This window comes from Alligator mississippiensis, chromosome 8, assembly GCF_030867095.1.
Source record: "Alligator mississippiensis isolate rAllMis1 chromosome 8, rAllMis1, whole genome shotgun sequence".
NCBI lineage: Eukaryota > Metazoa > Chordata > Crocodylia > Alligatoridae > Alligator > Alligator mississippiensis.
Genome location: NC_081831.1, coordinates 5965149 through 5987671, shown reverse-complemented (window position 1 = coordinate 5987671; position 22523 = coordinate 5965149). Strand labels below are relative to the sequence as shown.

General features: G+C 41.9%; 2 protein-coding genes across 2 annotated transcripts in view; one reads left to right on the top strand and one right to left on the bottom strand.

The window, feature by feature from the left end:
* PITPNC1 (phosphatidylinositol transfer protein cytoplasmic 1) overlaps window positions 1–1663 on the bottom strand; it is a 176781-nt gene extending 175118 nt beyond the window's left edge. Inside the window, exon 1 of the mRNA XM_059732043.1 lies at window positions 1489–1663. The gene's annotated coding sequence lies outside the window, so the exon portion shown is untranslated. The remainder of the gene's footprint in view (window positions 1–1488) is intronic.
* A 113-nt stretch (window positions 1664–1776) lies between these two features.
* On the top strand, window positions 1777–18375 carry PSMD12 (proteasome 26S subunit, non-ATPase 12). Its single transcript, XM_014601807.3, has 11 exons — window positions 1777–1946; window positions 6052–6111; window positions 6362–6490; window positions 9633–9740; window positions 10649–10753; window positions 13001–13150; window positions 13327–13461; window positions 14286–14398; window positions 15647–15821; window positions 16324–16401; window positions 17703–18375. Exons 1-11 carry the CDS (start codon window positions 1839–1841, stop codon window positions 17910–17912), a joined length of 1371 nt encoding a protein of 456 aa, XP_014457293.1. The 5' UTR covers window positions 1777–1838; the 3' UTR covers window positions 17913–18375.
* Window positions 18376–22523: the final 4148 nt, after the last annotated feature.

Below are 22523 nucleotides of genomic sequence, written 5' to 3'. Positions count from 1 at the left end.
TCTCAATGTGTTACGTGGGTTGCACGCACACAACTTACTTCCTGCGTGTTTTGTGTCTGTCATTTGACAGTAATGCAAGCCTCTGAACCTGGGGAGACTAAAGGGGGCAGCAAGTCCCACCCTTCCTTCTGCCTTCAACCCCTTCTGCCCTCCCCTTGGGCCTCAGTGTTGCCAGGTCTTTGCTGAAAAATGATACGCTTTTAGCAAATATGACCATTCTGAGCTTCCAATACAATAACTTCACATTTAGATGAGACTAGACAGTCACCTTGCTTAGGTCACCTGACCCCCAGTTATCTTTCCTGCTTGGTGCAGGGGGCTGAACACGATGATCTTCCAAGGTCCCTTCTGGCCTTACAATCTGTGAATCATATTGGAAGCTCAGAATGATCACATTTGCTGAAAAACTATTGTCCACTGAAAAAATACACAAACAAGTCTTCTTATTTACTTTATATTGCTCACTGTCGCTCCCCAGTGAGTGAGAGCTGGGTCATCAAAATTGCAGCGTTTCTTTACGTTGAGGAAAGCAGTCATAAGAAAGTGCTCACAGCGAACCCGAAAGTCGGTTAAGGTTCCCCGAGTGACTTGGGTTTTGCGTGTGCTGCATCAGTGAGCTGCCTCTAAAAATTATTGTACGTCTGTCAGGTATCCAGGCTGTACATTTTGGACACTTTTATCTATGTATCAGGAATCCAGGTTGTAGCTGTATCGGTCTGGAGCAATCAGGGCTCGCAGACAGAGATGATCTCTTTTATCAGACCAACAAGATTTTGGCCAAAAAATGTATTTGTGAAATCCTATGAAACATGAACTTTCATTTCTACCCAGGAGAACTTTTACAATCTTTTCTCTGATGCCCGATGAAGGGCGTTTGTGCCCGAAAGCTTGCGATGAAAGAATTATTATTTTTTTTTGCAAAAATCTGATTGGGCTAATAAATATCACCTCAGTCCACAAGTCCTGATTGCTTTTATATATATATATATATATATATATATATATATATATATATATATATATATATACACACACACACACACACACACACACAAATATATATGCTTTTGTATATATGTGTGTACAGATAGTGTATATGTGTGCGTATAGATATATAGTGTGTTTGTGTGTGTATATGTGTGTATATGCACGTCTATAGTGTATATATGTGTGTATATATAGTGTATACACACAATATATACACACATATATACACTATAGACATATATATACATATACACACACACATATATACACATACATAAACACTATCTGTACACATATATACACACACATATATATCCATACACACAGACATAAACACTATCTGTACACACATATATACACGCACATATATATCCATACACACATAAACACTATATACACACACATATATATCTATACACAAATATACATAAACACTATATATACACACACACACATATATATATCTATACGCATACATAAACACTATATATTTATACACACACATATTACTGTTATATGACTATCGCACACTGGCACGTGTACATCGCACACGTTGCGCACTTCCCCTAGTGCGGCGCGCACGCCGGTTGACGTGACGACACACATTTGCGCCCCCGGCTGGTCCAACACGGCGGGGCCGCCCGCGGACAGCCGCCCCCCTCAGGTCGGGCCTGGCTGGCCCCGCCCCCTGACCCGCTCTGGGGTCCTGAAGCTGCAATAGGCGGCCTCGTCCCTGCCTGTGGTCGCCGTGCGGGGTCCTCGAGCGCAGAGGCTGCCCCGGGCGGTGCCTGCGCGCGCGGCGGGCGGGTTTCCGGTGCGTGCGCGAGGGGACGCGGAGCCGGGCCGGCGCGATGGCGGAGGGCGGCGCGGAGCGGGCCGACGGCCGCATCGTGAAGATGGAAGTGGATTACAGCGCCACGGTGGACCAGCGCCTGCCCGAGTGCGAGCGCCTGGCCCAGGTGAGCGGGAGCCGGAGCCGCCGGCCGCGGATGGGCTGAGTCATGGCCGGGCCTGACAGGGCCCGCGCGCCCCTCAGCCGGGGGCGGCCCCCGGGGGACCGGCTCGCAAGCGGGCGGCGGCTTCAGCACGATGGGCAGCGCCAAATCCTCGCGTGGTCGTGGGGAAGGGAGCTCCCGAGGTCACCCAGCGCCTCGAGGCCTGGACGAACCCTCCCCGAAACTCAGCCCTGGCCTCGGTGCCAGCGTGCCGCTGTTCATAGTCACATCCCCTCGGAGGTCGCTGGAGCCTTCCTCCTCGGGGTCTGCCCCGAGCTGGGCCGGGCCGTCAGAGTCCTTCCTGCCCCCAAATAGAGGCATCGGCCGGGCCCTGCATTTCTCACCCCGGGGGTCGTGATGCAAAAGCGGGTCGGAAGAACGTATGAAAACATCACAAACACACTCATTTTTCATCAAGAGCTCGGCGAGCAGCCGTTCACCCGGGCAGCCCTGGGGTAACGGATGCCGACTCCCGGAGGATCGATTCGGGCTCGATTCTAGGACGGGCTCCGTCGCAGTCAGGGCGTCTCGATGGAGGAATAAGCTTCCTCCAGAGATGGTGCAGTCGCCTTCCCTGGAAATCTTCAAGAGGAGACTGGATGGTCGCCACGGGGGTCGCCTCACCCCAGGTGTCTTTCCTGCCCAATGCAGGGGGCTGGACCTGATGGTCTCGCGAGGTCCCTTTTGTCTATGAATTATCCTTTAAAGGGGAAAGCTGTCTCTTGCGGGCTGGCAGAGGTGGGGTGCACCCCTGGAAGGGGTGTTGGGACCCCCCCTGCCCCACACGGGTGCTGGGGGCAGGAGGTGGGAGTGAGGGTCACCGGGTCGGGACTGCCCACGGATGGGTCCCGTTACGAAACAGGCTGAGCACCGCTGGTGTAGTCCAACCCGCTGCCTGAGGCAGGGCCAGCCCTACCCAAACCATCCTATTCACACCGTTGTGGTTTGTATTAAGAGGCTCCATTAAGAGGACGGAGCGGGGCTGTTTTCAGCGGTGGCCGGTGACAGAACAAGGAGCAATGGGCTCAAGTTGCAGCAAGGGAAGTTTAGGTTAGATCTGAGGAAGCACTTTCTCCCTAGGAGGGTAGTAAAATACTGGAGCAGGTGACCCAAGAGAGGTGGTGGACTTTCCATCCTTGGAGGTTTTTAAGACCCAGGTAGACAAAGTCTTGGCTGGGATGATGTAGTTGAGGATGGTCCTGCTTTGGACTAGGTGCGACCTCCTGAGGTCCCTTCCAAGCGTAACTTTCTATGATTCATCTAAACGGTGTAAGACTGCTGTCAACCTTGAGCAGGGCCCTGAGTTGTAAAGCCCGTGTGCATAGGGAATCCAGCGTGTCTCGGTTCCTCCAGCCTTGGGGCACAGGTTGGGTTCCTGCTGGGAACAGCATGATCGCAAGAAAGTAGATATGGGCTATGTGCATAGTGACTGGGTGGTTCTCCTCTGCTTCCTTTTGCTATGACCAGACGCGTGCCATGTAGTGCCACACACAGCTGAGTTCTGCTGACTTCAGTGTCCCCAGCCTGGCTGGAATAGTCTTGGATGTTACCTCCTCTGCTTTCCCAATGGCCATAGGCACCAGCATTGCACCGGGAGCAGATGTGATGTTGTGCCAGATGGATAGCTGTGATCGTAGTGAGGCAGATCAGTAATGGTTCCTGGTGATGTAGCCAGCCAGGCATAGGTTGCATGTAGTAATGGTAAATTTAATTCTGTGAGAGTAGGAGGGTGTATATTAGACAGAAAAAGGATTTGGCAGGGGATTGGGGTGGCTGAGGGTGACAGCCCAGAGGCCAAAACTTCAAGGCCAAAACAGAAGTGCTCATGGAGCAGCCTGTCAGATTCCAGCTCAGAGCTGCAGCATTTGTTGTAAATAGTATTGGGTTTTTCCTATGATATTTGTTAGGAAGTTCAATCTGCTTGGCAGCCTAAATTGTGTTGCTGTGTCCTTTAAAGCCCCAATAGCATGTACAAATATGGCCACATAATTCCTAGCTTCCAGTGAGGGCAGGCATTTCGCTCCTTGGTTTAGGATATTTGTATGAAGCATGCAGTTGTACATCATTTGCATGGTAGTTTGTGTTTAAAATTTGGAGATAGACACGTGACAGCAACCTTTTGGGTTAAGGTATCTAACTGCACATATAAGGGATTTAACTGCCAGGCTTTTTCTGGATTAGTAAAATTAATTGTGTTTAGCCCTGATTTAGTGAGCACAAAGTAGTTGAACCTAACTGAAATTCAAACTTTTGCCTTTTGTGAAAGCGAAGGTAATGCATTAACTAAATTTTAGGTGTTTATCCAATAGCATATGCTAAGATTTGGCCAGTTGAATCAAACTAGGTATGTTGTCCTTCATGTATGTTACAAAAAGGTCAGATTTGGAAGTTTAGTTCTGATTTAACTCCTCTGCTGCTTCATCTCTCACAAGACTGGGTTTCCTGTGGCCACTTTACTGTGTTGTGTCAAAAAAGGAAATTTTAGGATAGGCTAGGGAGGAGTGAGTTTGTATACTTTTCAGATTGATAGTTACATTTTAGCTTATACGTATTCATAACATGGCTTTCAAGGCTTAGTAATTTTCTTGTCAGAAGGAGTTCTGTTTCCTTCTGCATTTCATTTTTTTGTTTTGTTAGTTATTTACACATTTTAAAGTAGTGGTTTGAAATCCCCTATGTCAGTTATTTAAATTGAGGAGAGTTAGATGTGCTCTGATTTTCTTAAGAAGCATGCAGTTTTTTGCACTCTTTTGGCTTTCATGAGGTGATATCATTTAACTTTTTGAAAGTAGAAATAGATATATTTCACATGTGAGAGAAGTGGGAAAGGTTTTGGAACTCAGATGATCAGGGCTCTCTTCCTGGCTGTTACTACGGTGCTTTTTCATATAGTGTATCTCAGTGTTTAGGAGCTTGGTCTGGAGATGAGGTCCATGGCACTTGGAATTTAGGAACTCAAAACCAGAGGCTGCTTGTATAAATGTTTTCCTTAACTTTTGGGTCTGGTTCCTCATCCAAAAAACAGGGTTAATAGGACTTGTCCATCTTTGTAAAACCCTTTGCCATACTTTGTATTTGAAAGTATCAATGCTTCATTTTAGTGTGCTTAAGAAATAAACTGCCTTGGATTTAGTACTTTTCCTTCAAACAGGTGTGATTATCCTCAGTTTAAACTACTGTGTTCTTCAGTTTCATAGATTCATAGATTGTAAGGCCAGAAGTGACCTTGGAAGATCATCAGGTCCAGCCCCCTGCACTAAGCAGGAAAGATAACTCGGGGGTCAGGTGACCCCAGCGAGGTGACTGTCCAGTCTCCTCTTGAAGATGTCCAGGGTAGGTGATTGCACCACCTCTGGAGGGAGCTTATTCCACAGTCTGGACACCCTGACTGTGAAGAAGTTTTTCCTAATGTTGAGCCTGAATCAATCTTCCAGGAGTTTGTGGCCATTACTCCTGGTTTTCCCCTCAGGTGCCCTGGGGAACAGTTGCTTACTGAGCCCTTGATGTGCTCCCCTAGTGTAGTGGTAAGCTGCTACCAGGTCCTTTCTCAGCCTTCTTTTCCCCAGGCTGAAGAATCCCAGGTCCCTCAGCCTTTCCTTGTATGGCTTACTGTGCAAGTCTCTGATCATACAGGTAGCTCTTCTCTGGACTCTCTCAAGCTTTACCACGTCCTTGTTGAAGTTTGGTGTCCAGAACTGGACTCAGTACTCCAGCTGCTGTCTCACCAGTGCTGAGTAGAGTGGAAGAATCCCCTCCTTGGTTTTGTTGAAGATGCATTGATTGAGGCATGCCAGAGTATTATTTACCCTACTGGCTACAGCATCGCACTGCTGTCTCATATTCATACTGTGGTCTATTATTACCCCCAGGTCCCTTTCATTTGTGGTGCTAGTCAGTTTGGTGCCACCAAGCCTGTAGGTGTGTTGGGGTTGCTCATCCCGAGGTGGAGCACTTTACATTTCTTGATGTTGAACTCCATCAGATTCCGATCCACCCAACTTGCCAGCCTGTCTAGGTCCACCTGTATCTGTAGCCTGTCTGTTCTAATACTGTTTGTTTATCATATTAGGAAGGAAGACTGCAAGAAGTAATTGAAAACCTACTGTCCTTGGAAAAACAGACGCGAACAGTAAGTAAAAAACACTTTGCAACAGGGAGATTTGTTCATGGTTTTCAATCTGTACTGTGTTTTTCCCTGTACCTTTGCTAGGTGTTGGGGAGGAGAGAACTGAGATGTCTGGCTCTGTTGTGTTCTCTCTTTCTCTTGAAAGTGGTGGGAGAGTAAAATTTATAATGGGTTTACCATGTCTTTGTGAAGACACAAATAGTGGTATTATAGCTGAGGTTTTGTGTTTGATTAATGGTCCTCTTTGTTACAGGCGTCTGACATGGTTTCCACGTCTCGTATCTTAGTTGCTATAGTGAAAATGTGTTATGAAGCTAAAGACTGGGATGCTCTTAATGAAAATATTATTCTTCTGTCCAAGAGAAGAAGTCAATTAAAACAGGTAAATTCAAACTTTTTGTACAAGCAAACAAATGAAAATGCAGCTGTTGGGAAAGAACAGTGTTATGCTATGTTTATTATTCTCCCTTCTGTACATTGACTGTCTTGTCTGTCCCCATATCATTCTGAATAGACGAACACTTAACTTTTACAGTCATTTGTTATTTCTCTTGCTGTCTGGCATCTCTCTTCAGCATCTTTCATTTTAAACGCAGTGTTTAAGTACTGTATTCAATGTTTTATATTAGTTCTCATTCTTTACTAAGTCTGTCATAGTTCTGCTTGATGCTTGAGTATCTGCTAATTTTCTTCAGTGCATCCTCATATATCTAGATTTAGAGTTCTAATAACTAGCACTCATGCTTATTTGGGTATCTTCAACCTTATTGTCTGTATCTAGGTTTGTTTGTTTTTTAAATCATCCAGACAATATTCTCTACAGGTCTCCTGAAATACCAGAAATCTATGCATGATAAAGTATATCCTTAGTTTCCTGTTCCTTTGTGGTCATCTTGCATAAGTGCATTTTTATTTGGTTGAAATTTCTGCATCCTCTTGGTGATATACAGAGTAATCAAGTCTGTCCTTTTCAGTTTCCCTCTAATTCCTTTCTTTACTTCCTAATCTGTTTATTATTGACAGGACCAGATTTGTCACAATCTTGTCACTGGATCATGAAATAGAGAGCCCTGCTCTGATCTGCCCCCTACAGAAATGATTTGCTAATGTCAAGATATATTGGTGAGGAGGCAGGCAATGGCTACCCCAGGTTCTTTAATTTGGTGTTGAGGAGAACCAACTCTTATTTCCAGTATATTTTCTACTGCGCCTGGCCTGAAGCAGAAAATTAACCCAAATCACTAATACTGCTTTCTTTACTAGTAAGACAATTTTCAGTCTGACAAGGTGTGAGTCATTAAATTGCTGACTATCAAGAATGTGTGAAGTCCTGATTGTTAAGATTATTACCTTCTTTCATGAGACTTGGATAAGCCAAAATGGTAGGCAATGTGTTGGTCAAGAATGACTTGGCCTTTATGAAGCAGGTTTGCTAGTAACTTCTGCTTACATGCTTAAATGGATCAAATGGCTAATTTGAAGTAACAATTAAACATGGATAATTGTTAGATTTTGCCTTGGAATGTTAGTGGCATGTATATATGTTATACACCTGCTTTTATATTTAAAATCAGAAAACAGTTTCTAGCTTGTATGACCTATCCACCTAGAGCAATATGCTCTGTTACAGTGGATATTGCTACTTGACTCTAGCTGGTAATCAGCTTTTGTCTTTTGAATCATGAAAGCTGATCATCTCAGTTCTGTCCTAGTAGTTGTAAATGTCAATGCAAAACTGATTCTTGATGGAGGAAATATACTTTTTGAAAGAACTTTAGCTGTATGTGTTTTCTTTTTAAAACCTGCATTGAGAAGAAAAATAAAGGAGTTAAGATATTTAATGTATAGTACAACACAAATATCAGCATTACAGTAAGCCAGGAATTTGATCGTATTTATCATGACCTGACTTTTTCCAGAAGGCACTTGCTAAAACTGATGCTTGACCATATGTCTACAATGCAGAATGCAGTAAAGCTTAGAGATCCCCATGCTTACATAGGTACTGGAAGTCTTTTATCTGTGGCAGCTGGAACCTGTATTTACCCCTTTCTTAGCAGAGTTAATTAGCCTAGAGGGAGTTCCATGCTACTATGGCTAAACTGCTTTGTTATCAAAGTAGCTTGGATAGCTTTTAAATTGTATGCATATCCTAAGTTTGGCCTGTAAAGTGTGAGATTTAAACAGAATTGTAAATTTGTTATGCTCAAACAGATTAATCCTTCACTTGAGAATGCAGTTTTATTTCTGTCAACCTTTGGAACCAGCTGTCAGAATTGTCTAATGCATTTTGGATGAAAAGGGTATAGACATTAAGTATAGACTATCAAGTTTATCACACTTCCTTTATAGGATGCATGTTTAATATGACTACTTAATTAGAAGTCTGGCAGATTTAATGGTGTCAGAACTTCAGGAAAATAAGATGGATATTTGCTTTTCCAATACTAGAAAGTATTGGTACTTTTGTGTAAGTTGAGTACTGTACAGTCGTCTTTCTCCAAAGAATGTGGCAAGGTGCCTAGCACGTATCAGTCATTGCTTATATTTTTTTTGTGAGAATTACTGCCAAATGACATGTGACTAGGGAAGGAGGAGGTTTAGAGAGAAGGGGGAAGCTGTGCTGTTGGATGACAAGTCTCTTTGGCTTACTTTTTTTAAAAGAAATTTGGGTGGTAGTTTTGTTGTCTTACTCTTTCTTTGTCAGATTTGTTAAAAATTGATCATTAAAATTAAGAGGATCCTACCTATTTCTGTGCTTTTCTTGTGTATCTTATTTTGAGCTGTAGGTTTTCATACTTTTAGTCAGTAAAATGTGTGCCCATATGGTGGTTTGTTGGTATGGGTTTTTTTAGGCTGCCTCCTGTAGTGGCTTCTTTGCAGCTTTTGTAGTAGAGTTGAATAAGTACCAATTCTGGTTTACAGAGAAGAGTAATTTTTAAAAGTATTGTTAAAATATTCTCAGACTTGTTGCCAAAATACATTCTAAAACATATTCTTCATCTTGAACACAGTAGCTTAAGGGCAGTAAGGAATCTGAAAAAGCTGCTTTAAATCCAGCATATGTGAAAAGAACATCAGTAAAAAGAACAAAATGTTTTTTTTTTCTTTCTGGAAAACAGGCTGTACTCTAAATAATTTCATTTAACCCACAGAGACTCTTTAACAAACAGCTAGGCTCTTTCCAGTCAACACTGTAGACACTTTGATTTGGCAAAAGAAGGGTTGTTTGCAAGAGAGTTCTTGAGCACAAATTGGGAGATGAGCAATAAAGCAGCAGAGCATTTGACTTCTTGACTCAGATTCTCATCTTATTTTATATAATGCTGTGTAAGGTACATCTGCTCTCTCAAGCTTAGGCTTGGTGGAAGTGATGATAAACCCCTACCCACTTAGCTTGGGTTTGAGTCTGTTCAGTTTGATATTATCATAATGTTTTATACATATGCCCATAGCTTATTTCTTAACACACTTTCAGAAATGTAAAAATGTAGTAATATCTTGCTTTCTGTTTTTCATACCAGGCAGTTGCTAAAATGGTCCAACAGTGCTGTACTTATGTTGAAGAGATTTCAGACCTACCAATCAAACTGCGATTAATTGACACACTGCGTATGGTTACAGAAGGAAAGGTAAGGATTTTTCTTTCAAGACATTTAAATATTTAACCGTTCATATATTGATAGCCAGTAATACCTTACTGGTTATTGTTTAGCATGGGGTGGGGAGCAGTCCGGCAGGAAAGTGGGGAAAGGAAGTGGTGCTGTGCCCCTGAAGGCAGCAGGGCAGGTAGGAGGAAGAGAGGGGGCACCAGTTGCTACTATGGCTGGGAAGTGGTGGGGGAGCTGTGAGGGGCCCTATCCTTCTTGTGGCAGTGCAGTCCTGGCCCCTTTTCCACTGTCTGTCCTGAGGCACATGTGTACCCACTGCCGGCAGCAAGCTGGACTGGGGCTCTGTGGACCCTGATGCAGCTGTTTGAAGCCTCCTGGCCACCTGCTACAGCTGGCCCAAGCTCTGGGTAGGGCCTGGCTTCCTGCCATGAAGCCTGAGCTGCTGGCGGCAGGGGGGCTACAAGCAGCTGCACTCAGGTCCGCAGAGCCCCAGCCTGGCTCATTGGCAGCTGCAGGTACACACGCACCTTGGGATGGACAGCAGGGAAGGGGCTGGGAATGCACTGCCATAAGAAAGATTGGGCCCCTCGTGGCTTCCACTCCGTTGGCCCTGAGGCCTGTGTGCACCTGCCATCAGCAACCCCGCTTGCTGCTTCCATCCATGACTTCACAGGGACTGTGGCGGGGCTCACCACTGCTGCCTGAAGCTGACCCTGGCCCTGCCTGGCCCCCAGGTAGCCATGTACCGTTGGCAGCAGCAGGTGAGGATTTTTTCCAGCCCGCTGCTGCCACTTGGAGAACAAGTGAGTACAGGCAGGGGCCAGTTCCCAGTAGATGCATATTATTGGTGAATCATTTAATCGATAACATTAGGGGAGTATAAACAGGTAGTTAATGAGTTTAAATTGTAGAGTTTTCATTAATTCCAGATATATGTGGAAATTGAGCGTGCTCGTCTAACGAAGACTCTTGCGACGATAAAAGAACAGAATGGTGACGTGAAAGAGGCTGCTTCAATTTTGCAAGAACTACAGGTAATGCATCATCTAATGTGTTAAGCGCTTTACCACAAGAATCCACTTTCTCAACTTTTGAAATTAACATTGTTGTGAAATTATTAGCATGATAAAACCATACTGCATAGTTTTCCCAGAAATCAAATGAATGCTTGTCTTTGAAAGTAAAATTCAATTTTGAATATTCTAACTTTGCTAAATTGGGTCACGATTAATACCACTTTTTGACAAGGGGTTTCAGTGTGTTGTGTAGTGCATAAGGTTTAGTTAAATCTTTTACCCTTTGTCAGACCATTGGTTGTAATTAAGAAATCTTATCTTAGTTCCTATGTGTTCTGTGTTGGGTTTTTTACATGACCTTAGCATAGGCAAGACTCTTATGGATTTTAAACAAAGGTCCCACTCAAGATGTCTTCTGCTAGGTCCACTTCAGGGTGGTCTGTTAGGTGAGTGGAAGGAATCTTTAGCATCATGGATGTGTTTATCTTCAGTCTGGAAAGAAGGCTCAGGAAGGATAACATAGAGGTCTAGAAAATCCTGAAGGGTATAGATGAAGTAAATAGGGAACTGCTACACTCCAAGTCCCAGAGTACAAGAACTAGAGGTACCCACTGAAACTAACACAGGTGAAAGTACTTTTTCACTCAGCCCATTATTAGTACACAGAACTTCTTGCTACAAGAGGTTGTAGAGGCAGGTAGTGCAACCAGGTTGAAAAAAAAGCTTAGACAAATTAATGGAAGACAGGTTCATGAATAGAACAGTTAGGGATACATTCTGTGACATCTCTAAACCATTGATGGTGGGTGCCAGAAGGGGCACAACTTGGGATGGATCACTCTAGATATTCCCTGTTCGTATATTCTCCCTCTATACATCTACTACTGCCACTGTTGGGAGACGATACTAGATCAGGGGTGGGGAAAATATGACCCACAGGCTGGATCCAACCTGTGGAGAGACTTTATCCAGCCTCTGGCAGGTCCCTCAGACCTACCTGAACCAGGCACTGTCTGACCCATGGTGCGTCCCGCTGCCCCCAGGAGCGCAGTGGGGTTGGGGCGGCTCTGTGACGACTTCATTTCTAGGCAGCCCAGGTGGTGGCAGCTCCTTCCAGCTGCCACTGCCAGTGACGCCAGCTCCGTGGAGACTGGCCTGGCCTGGCCTGCCCCACGCTTGCTTTGGACCTGCCTCAATCAGAGTGGACTGAGACCCACATGTATAGCTCTGGCCCTGGGCTGCTCTGTGCCTGCTTGCGATAAGTGGTGGTTGTGACGGCGGCTGACTTGTGGGCACAGACTCCAGGAGGCCATAGCATGAAGGGCCCAGTAGTGGTGAGGGGGAGGTGGCCACTTTTCCCTGTGCACAGCAGCAGCTTCTGCCAGGCCACTGCCACTGCTTATTGTGGACGGGCTGATCCTGTGCGGGCGCAGGGAAGGCTGGGACCAGAGTCAGGTTTGTGTGCATAGATCCTGGCTGGTCCAGAGCTAGTCTGATCCAGCCGAGGCAAGTCCAGACCGGGTGTGGGGTGGCCCAGGGCTGGGGCTGTGTGGTCAGCTGCTGCTGGGTCTGGTGGGGGGTAGCAGTGGCATGGAGGAGCCACAGGGCATGTGGGCTCCAGGTTTGGTGAGCAAAGGGGGAGGGGAGGAGTTCTGACTGGCTGGCAACAGCTCCCCAAAACTGCCTATGTGGCCTGCAGCCCCAAATAATTGCCCACCCCTGTACTAAATGGACAACTTATTGCTTAGGCCAGGGGTTGACAACATTTTTGGGCAGTGCCAAAAACACCCACAACCTCGACTTGTAAGATGTTGGTGTGCCGGGGCAGACAGTAGGGGAGCCATGAGTGGCCCAATTCTTGTTATGGCAGCACAGCCCTGACCCCTTCCCTGCCGTCCAACCCAAGGCACAAGTGCCAAGCAAGATGCCTTCAAGTGCCATACTCTTGACACCCGTCCTGTGGGTTGCCTATCCCTGCTTTAGGCACATAAGTCAAATTTGGAAGGATTTAACCTCACGTATATACCTATTGGATAATATGGTCCCATAATATAGTAAAGGTATACAGTCAGACGGTATTGATTTAGCTTGTCCTGCAGTGTATATACAGTCATTTTAAAGTTGCTTTGTTTAAATATATTTATAGTAATACATTTGATTTGGAGCCAGAAACTTTAAAATAACCATATGAAAGAAAGCATGGTGAAAATCTTTGATAGATCATACAAATATCCCTACAGTTAAATACTTTAGTTTTCATTTTAGGTGGAAACCTATGGTTCAATGGAAAAAAAGGAACGGGTAGAATTTATCCTGGAGCAGATGAGACTCTGTTTGGCTGTAAAAGACTACATTCGGACCCAAATTATCAGCAAAAAAATTAACACCAAATTTTTCCAAGAAGAAAACACGGAGGTAAAATGGATATGTTTTTTGGTTTGTTTTTTTCCCCCCTTCCCTACTTTAGTCTGTGATGTGCTTTCTGTTCAGGCTTAAGCATGCTTTTATATGTCAGTTATTGAATTCTAATTAGGTATAGTACATGAGAGAGTGGATCTATATTAACTTGACACTGTTTGTAATTGTTCCAGAAATTAAAGTTGAAATACTACAACTTAATGATTCAGCTGGATCAGCACGAAGGTTCCTACCTCTCCATTTGTAAGCACTACAGAGCCATTTATGATACACCTTGTATCCAGGCTGAAAGTGAGAAGTGGCAGCAGGTAAAAACAATACAGATAAATTTGCTATAATTCCACGGGTCAGAAATCCTATTTAATTGCAGAAGCCTGTTAAACTTGAGCATGTATTATACCGGGGTGGGCAAAATGCGGCCTGCCAGGCCATTCCATCTGGCCTGCGGGTCCCCTAAAAAATTTAGAAAATTAATATTTATCTGCCTTTGGCTGCCTGTCATGTGGCCCTCAATGGCTTGCCAAAACTCAGTAAGTGGCCCTCCGCCCAAAATAATTGCCCGCCTGTGTATTATACAGTTCATCCTGCTGTTGTTGCTTAGAGCATATCAGAGTACGTTTAATCAAAACATTAACAAATTGGGTACATAAGGAGGAATATATAATAAAGCTAAGCTACTAATTAATATTAATTAAAAGCCACTATTTGCACGAGGAAAATAATAATGTATGTTTGATTGTTTTTTTAATTGAATGTGACTTGATTTTTCTTCATTATATAAGGGGATGTCTAGAAACAATTTGAACAACTACGTTTTGAACAGTAATTTTTTGGAATTAGCTCTGAAGTTGTGAACACAATGTAAATACTTCATAACTCAGGATTGTTTTCCTGTCAAAATGACAGCATTACAAATTTCAATTAACCTGAATATATTTTTTACCTCATAATCAAAATGTAAATGTTTTAATTTTACCCTAGTTCCTTTAGAAACATGGCTTGAGCCTTATAGAATGTGTATCAGATTACATGTCCAGAAGATTAGCTGTGCCTACCTTGCAAGCTGTGTTTACTTTTGAATTATTTTTCTGTTATTAAAAAAACAACCTAACGGTTCTTTCCCTTTGAATAGGCACTGAAGAGTGTTGTTCTGTATGTTATTCTTTCACCTTATGACAATGAACAGTCTGATTTGGTGCACAGAATTAGTAGTGACAAAAAACTAGAAGAAATCCCTAAGTATAAGTAAGTATATCTTTTGCATACTTCATTCTTGCAAGAAAGTTATTCTTACAGTAACCCTGGAGGTAAAGTGGATTCAGATGGCCATGAGCTTATTGTAAACATCTTGTAAAGTTAAAATAGTTTGGGGAAAAAAACTATAAAGTTGTTTCTGAGAGTGGTTCAATTCATAATATGAATGTTGCATTATGACACAAATGCATGTATTTGTGCCATATTGGATAGTTCCATGTTATGCACATAATATAATCTGTACTGCCTCTATTTTGTAATAGCCAAGTAATACTGTGAGCCTAACATTCGAAGGACGGCCTCTATTTGCCATTTGTGACGCTGTTTATGTATAGGCTGTTTCAGTTTGCAGATCCTTTTTGCATGAGTGCATGTAATAGACATCAGGTCTGGATTAGAGTTAATCATTACATTTTATTTTTTGTACTTTAAAGTGTACATGTAGTTTTTGCAAACAGAGCTGCAGATGAATATGAGCGATCGTATTGATGAGGTTTCCTTCTAAATTCAGCTCAGTCTCTCTCTCTTGCTAACCCATATCCTGTCACCTGTGTACTTAGAATCGCATAGGTTTAATAGATGTGAAATGGGACCATTCTGATTCAGTGGAATGTATTTGCACAGATATGGAATTGACAAACGACACAGCCAGTAGAAATTTGAATTTGCAAACAGTGCAAAGTGCAGTGCAAACAGTTCATCAGCAAAGGAGAAAAATGTATTACAGGAAAACATTTAAAACATGATAGGAACATAGGACTGAAATGGATGTCCAGTGTAAGTGTCTAGTGTCTTGGGTATTTTGCCCACAATCCTCTTACTAGAAAAGTGAGGGTCCATAAGAGACATATAATAACTAGTCATTTTTATCTAATTTCTATCCTAATGGATACAAAGTACCCAGAAATACAATGCCAGCATTGTCCCCTGGCTTAAATGATTGTTTTCTCTTCCTCATGGTTTTTCATAGATTCATAGACGTTAGGGTCGGAAGGGACCTCAATAGATCATCGAGTCCGACCCCCTGCATAGGCAGGAAAGAGTGCTGGGTCTAGAAGACCCCAGCTAGATGCATATCCTTGGTTGTTTCTCCCTCATGTACTTACTACGGAGTTTGGCTGATTAATGGGGATAACACAACTTTTTGCTAGTGTATTTGTATTCCGGCAGGATTTTAAGTGTAAAACACTGAGTTGTTTGCTATGAGACAGTAAAGTGGCTTTGCTAAACTGTTTACAGGGATCTTTTGAAATTATTTACCACTATGGAATTGATGCGCTGGACCTCCATAGTTGACGAATATGGAAAGGAGTTGAGAGAAGGATCTCTTGACAGTCCTGCTACCGATGTGTTTGGTTATACAGAGGAAGGTGAAAAGAGATGGAAAGACTTAAAGAACAGAGTTGTGGAGCATGTAAGTACAACTGACTGTTTAAGCATTCTCCATATAGACAGGTTTGGAGTTACAAAAAATGTGTTTCTCCTTTTAATGTAAGAGGGAAAGAAATTAGGGTACAGAAATGTGAAATGCGTACCAATAATGGGAGTGAAACAACAGAACTGTTGAAAACGAATGCAATGCTTAAATTTTCAGCTTGCACAGGTTGTTAGCTGTACTCTGAAATGTTGGTTAGGACAGAAATTTAAGAAGAATGTTGTATTGTATTAAATCAGTAATTAGTGGCTAACTTTTTTTAGCTAGTCTGGGAGATGGAGGCAGTGTTTTAGCTTAGCAAAAGAATATTTTGTGTTCAGAAGAAAGTCTTCTTACTGTTTGTTTGCATACCTTACGGTGGATAAGCCATTACAGCAATGCAATTCTAGTTGGTTTTTAAAAGTGTCTTCTGTAGTTTTGCAGCTTGATTCAATTAAACGTTCACACACAACCCTCATAACCCTGAACACTTTTATTCCAGAATATTAGAATAATGGCAAAATATTATACCAGAATTACAATGAAGAGAATGGCACAGCTCCTGGACCTATCTGTTGATGTAAGTGTCATCTAGGATATCTTATTTTGTTATAAAGAAATGTAGGCTAGGTAAAGAAATTGATATTTAACTCAGAATAGCGTTCTGAGTTTATTTGCATTTTATAGGCATTTTTAACACTATATACTAAGTCTCACGTCAGAGAATGATTGGAAGAGCCATACCTACAATGCAGAAAGAGAAGTTAGTATTTTAGAAATACAACACTCTTGATAAAGAATCTGAAGGCATGCACACTTACATGTTTTCTATGTATTATTCTTATAATCCTCCATGTAGTGGTAATGTTCTCACAGTCTCTTGGACATTGCCCCAGTGTAACCAAAGGTTTCTAGTTACTAACACCAGAAACAAAGTGTAAAAAAAGAATATTAATTATACTTAAGTTTACTGAAATCTCTAAGGGGTAACAGTAAATTAGGATATTTTTAAAATTAGGATATTTTTAATTTTGCCTCTGATAGTGAAAATACAGACTATACATTGCATATATGCCTATCCAGGGATTAGAATGGAATGTTATAATTCACACAGTGTTCAAAATGATAGGCAGTAACCAGGAAGTAAGGAAAAAACAGATGCTAAAATTCCTTCAGATTCAAGACTGTAACTAGATTCTGTATCCCCTGTGCTGTAATCTATTGTAAAAGGCTGTAAACAAATGTGATTACATCCGACTTGTTACCTTTCACTTTCCTGTTTGAATTTTCCAAATGGATTTACATTTCAGAGTATGTGGCATTAAAAGGGGAAAAACCATACACACACTTAACAGTATTTCCCTAAATATCTGATGACTTGCCTTTATATAACAACACCATTTTAAATGAGCAGTTCTTGGCATGGTCATGATGTTTTGTACAGTCCACTTTATATTGAATATTTGTGCCCAGATTAGCAGTAGAAAGTATATTTTAGAAGTTATTTAGCCAAATGCTCCAAATGCACAGGAGGCTTTCTGGTCTTATAGTCTGAAAGTTTACAGTTCATGCAGCTCAAAATGGGACTAGTTGTCATTGTTTTTATTGTAGTTGATATCAGGAGTTTATTGACCTTTTTGTTTAATAGTTGCAACATAATCTCAGTTGTTACAATGTAATACAACATAGTAGTTACACCGTCATATTTTAATATTATGCATAATATTAAAGTATTATGTCCATTGTAAGTACAGTACTATAGCAGAGTGTACTGATGTAAAGGTGATACTAGATAGTTGATTGGAAATTAGGGAAGAACATCTGATGTCTTTTGTTACAAATGCTGTAATCCTGATTTAGTGCTGTTTGTCTCCTTTGCAGGAATCGGAGGAGTTCCTGTCCAATCTAGTAGTAAATAAGACTATCTTTGCTAAAGTAGACAGGCTGGCAGGAATTATCAATTTCCAGAGGCCAAAGGACCCAAATAACTTACTCAATGACTGGTCTCATAAGCTCAACTCATTGATGGCCCTAGTTAACAAAACCACACATCTCATTGCCAAAGAGGAGATGATACACAACCTTCAGTAAGGTGCCTCAGTAATGTTAATGCTTTTAAAGAAGGCATTCAAACTTGATAAGAGACTATTATTTCAGTGTGTATATGTTTTATTTTCTCCCTCTTTCCCATTCCTCCCCCTCACCTCCACCTGCTTCTGCCCTGGGTCTAAGATTTAGAACGTAAATAACTCATAAAACCTTGTTGACAATTAAGTACCCTGACTATTCACTTAATTGTTTAAACATTTTTACTACAATGGGTGAAAGAATATAATAAAACTGTATTGCCTGTGTAATCAAAAATAGTCTTGTGATTTATCCCAGTATTTTTTGGAAATGTTTAGATATTTGCCGTCATCCACATAACAGATATTTCTGCACTTATTTCTTTACATGGCCATTTGTTTTTGCAGTTTTGAGTGGCGATTATATTGTTAAAAAGAGGCAGGTGTTTTACAAATAAAATGTACCAGCATAACTTAAATACTTTTAATGTGGTGTCAAACGTCTAATTTGTTCAACAGCCAGGACATTCAGAAATTGTGTTGAAGCCTCCTGTCTCTTGTGTTTCAGTATTGCAGGAGTATTAGAGCATGACTTCATTTTGCAAAGCCCAGGTTTCTTAGCCATAACTCTATAAATGTCCTTGTTTTTTTATGGGTATAGGTCAGATCCTATTTTACCTATGGTGTGACTTTTAATTTATAAAAGAGAATACCAGTACTTAATTATCTAACTTTGTAGTTCCAAATTCTGTTTTCAGTTCATTTTTTGTCTTATATTTTAAACAAGACAACACTTTTGTTAGCTTGAACTGCTGTTAAAATGAAAATAAAAAATCTTCAAGATTAGGAGAAATGCTGCAGGACTGTATATAGAATCAAAGATATTGAAGTGTGTCTATTTCTGGAAGTCTACAGTGACTCAAAAAATGGCACACTTAAATTGTCATACTTAAAATTATATATTTTTCCCTTGTGAGGTATGTAGTTCTCAAATAAAATAGGGCAACATTTGAACATCTAGTTTTAATATTAGTACAAGATTATTTTCAATATTGTTTTGGTCTCAGTAATAATTGCACAAGGAGTCTAAAAGGGGAACAATCAGGCTAAAAATCCTTTTTTTAAATTGCACGTTACAGTATTTAGATACTAAAATAAAAAGTGGCTAAGGTCTGAATTTCCTTTTTATCATTTATGCTGTTACTACTTTCATTTGGCTTAGTGAAAATAGAATAATTTCACTTTGTGTTGGCTCATCTGAACCCAAAAATTTGAGGTAGGGATATTGCATAAGAGTATTTGAATTCAATCAAACAGTTGTTTTTATTCTGAGCATTTTTAAAGCTTGTAAGTATTGCTGTTTTTTATATATGGTTCCTTATAAATCATAATTGGGGCCTAAACTGCCTGACTATCCCTGTAATATGCTACCAAGCAGGTCTTAAAAAATCCAGATGCTTGGGTATCACTACTTGTGAGAGACCTATTTTTGCATGTGAAATTCAGTTCATTTTGGATTTATTCATTTTTATTACTAACCAGCAAAATCTTTTTAATGTATTTGTAGTATTGTCCTTCTGTCTTTCTGCTAGTGACAAAACATCACTCTGAATACTATACATCAGATAGGAAGGCCTGATCAACATCAGTTGATGCAGCAATTATTTTATATTTTGTGAAGAGAAGGCTACAGGACAGCATTGTAGAGGAAGTGTGGTATGCTGAAAATCAAATGTGGTTGAGCAGATTTGGAGGTTCTTCTTAATTCCAAACACTAGATACATTGATCAGTTGTATAAAACTGCTTTTTACAGATTTCTTATAAAGTTGTTTCAAGAAAATATGTGCTTCCTTTTCTAAATTGATCCCAGGACTCTTAGGGTGCCTGTTAGGGCTGTGCAAAGCTTCTGGTGCTGATTCAATTTGGAGGAGATTCAGCCCGATTCAGTGGCCGAATCGAATCAGGAGACCAATAAAAAGGTCAGAATTTTTTCAAAGCTCTCCAATTCAGAAAAGGTTCAGAGAGCTTTGGAAATTCAGGCAGTCCCTGTTCACTGCCACAGGGAGCTGGACACAGACTCCATGCTGATAAGTAGGGGGGTGGGGGGAAAAGGGGGCTGGAGGAAGGGGGAGGGGACCTTGGAGGAACCCCTGCTAGGCCCCATCCCCCGCCCGCTGTCCCAGCCCGATCAATGAGTGCCCTGCCCGGCCCCAGCTCCTGGTTTTTGTTTTGTTTTTTTCTTTTTTAAAAAGAAGCCCCCCACTGCCCCACACTGCGTGGGGGGCTCTGCCATGAGCCCCCAGCCCCTGCCTGCTCTCCCAACTGCCCCCCTCAATGGCTACCCCACCTGTTCCCAGCTCCTGGCTTTAAAAAAAAGAAAACAAAGAGTCCCGCACTCACCAGCTGCTGCAGTGGCTGTCAGGGCTTCTGGGGGCTCCTGGCTCCCATGCAGCATGGGACGTTGTGGGGCAGCAGGGATAGCCCCCCTGCCTGGCAGGAGCTGGTAAGTGCAGGGCTTTTTTATTTTATTTTTTTTAAAGAATCAAGAGCTGGGGCCAGGCAGGGTGCTGGGAGAGTGGGCAGAGGATGGGCGCTTGTGGCAGAGCCCCCTGCACAGCAGGGGGCAGTGGGGATGGCGGCAGCCGGTGAATGCTACGCTTTTTTTTTCTTTTTAAGAGCCAGGAGGCTGGGGCCAGGTGGGGCAGCCATTGATGAGAACGGGGCCTGTTGAATTCGGCAGTGGCTGAATTGCCGAATTGGATTTGGCTGAATCAATTCGAGACGGTGATTCGAATCACCGAATCGAATCGCTGTCCCCCGAATTGGCCAAATCTGAATCCAAAGCGAATACTAGCTGTTTCGTACAGGCCTAGTGCCTATACATGAACACAGAGGCTCCTCTGACATGCTGTAATTACAGTATGCTAGAGCAGGCTTGATTAATTGAGTCTGCTGGAGCATGGTAATTACTGTGCTCCAGCCAGCCTCTGCATCTCATGTATTGGCATCCCCATGCTTCAAAATGGCAATGGCAGTGCTTGAACTAAAGTTCATTGAGTAAGACACTTATACACAAGATGCTGTGGTGCTTTAGAGTGGACCTCTCCTTTACCCCCAGAGCACATGTAAAAATGCCTGTAATTCCAGTGCAAGTCCGGCACTCATAGGTTGATTGAGGGAGAATTAAGTTTTGTACACATCTCTGTTATCAGAAATGGGTTCTCTTTGTTGCATTAACACTTATGCCAAAAATGCACAAATTGTCGATTGAGCTTAGCAAGTGGACCATGACAACAAAAAACATTCAATTTTGGCGTTTTTAAGACAGATGATATGAGCTGTTCCCTATGCATTATATGCTTGCACTTACCTGTACGATAACCTAAACTTATCATGCTTCTGGAAAGACAAATGGATGATACTTCATTTGAATTTAATTGCCATAACTCTGTCATTAGCTACAGTCATGAACTATTAATATATCTTATCCCCAGCCCAGCTCTTCAGCATTATTAAGTGTAAAAAGCTTCATTCATTCTTGCTTAGTTCAACTTACAGTTCTGTATTGTATATAATAAGATGCTATTTCTGTTTCTCAACATCAAGACAATTTAGTATAGCTTATCTGCTAATTTTTTTTTCCAAATGTATAGATGCATACAGATCAGGAAAATTTTAATCCTTTGATAGTTAATGTAAAATTCATTTTGTCCCAGCTTTCAGCTGATGATTTTCATCCCTTGACATCCAAGGGAAGTGGTGCTGGCTCCTACCCTGGGGGTCTTTAAGAAGCAGCTCGATGCCTACCTGGCTGGGGTCATTTGAGCCCAGTTTTCTCCCTGTCCAGGCAGGGGATTGGATTTGAAGATCTACAAGGTCCCTTCCAACCCTACTTCTATGATTCTATGATCTAAAGAGCAAGAAGAGGTAGTAATCCATTAAACCTTCAATTAATACGCTTAATGCTGATGTATTATCATCTATAGAAAACAAATGCAGCCCTTTTCCCCCACCATTTAAGTTCACATATTCCCTGGATCTTGTGACAAAGAACTACCTGTTGAGAACTAACATGCATTTCTGGGGCTGCCCTTGACTGATTGATTAATTTGTCCATGAGTCATTAATGCAGAGTAGAATTTATATATAAAAAACTCTTTTTTTAAAAGCAGATTGAGCTTGAGTCAAGTTTACACCTAAAGCCCATAGTAAGATATATCAGTTCAATAGTTACTTTAGGTAGCCTTTTGAGTGGAGAATGGTTTTGTGAGGACAAGAGAAGAGAAACCAAAATGGTTAAAAGCCATTAATTTAATTGATTTTACATTTGGGATGGAGACCCTAGGTCTTTCCTGACAGACACTGGGGACCACCACTGTAAGAGAGGAGGAAGTGTGGTGTGGTCAGTCAGGCTTTTCAAAGGCATTAAAGCAGTGGCAGTTAGGCAGGTGATGGCAGCAAGATATCTGAAATTAAAGACTGACTCACTGAGATGAGAGAAGAAAATCGTGAGCTGTCTAGAAGTGAAGGATTTCATTGCAGCTGGCCAAAGGTATATCTTAATATTTCCAAGGTATTTGAGGCAAGGAATGTCTTTTTGTGCTCTGTTTGTACAGTCTCTCTCACAATGCGGTC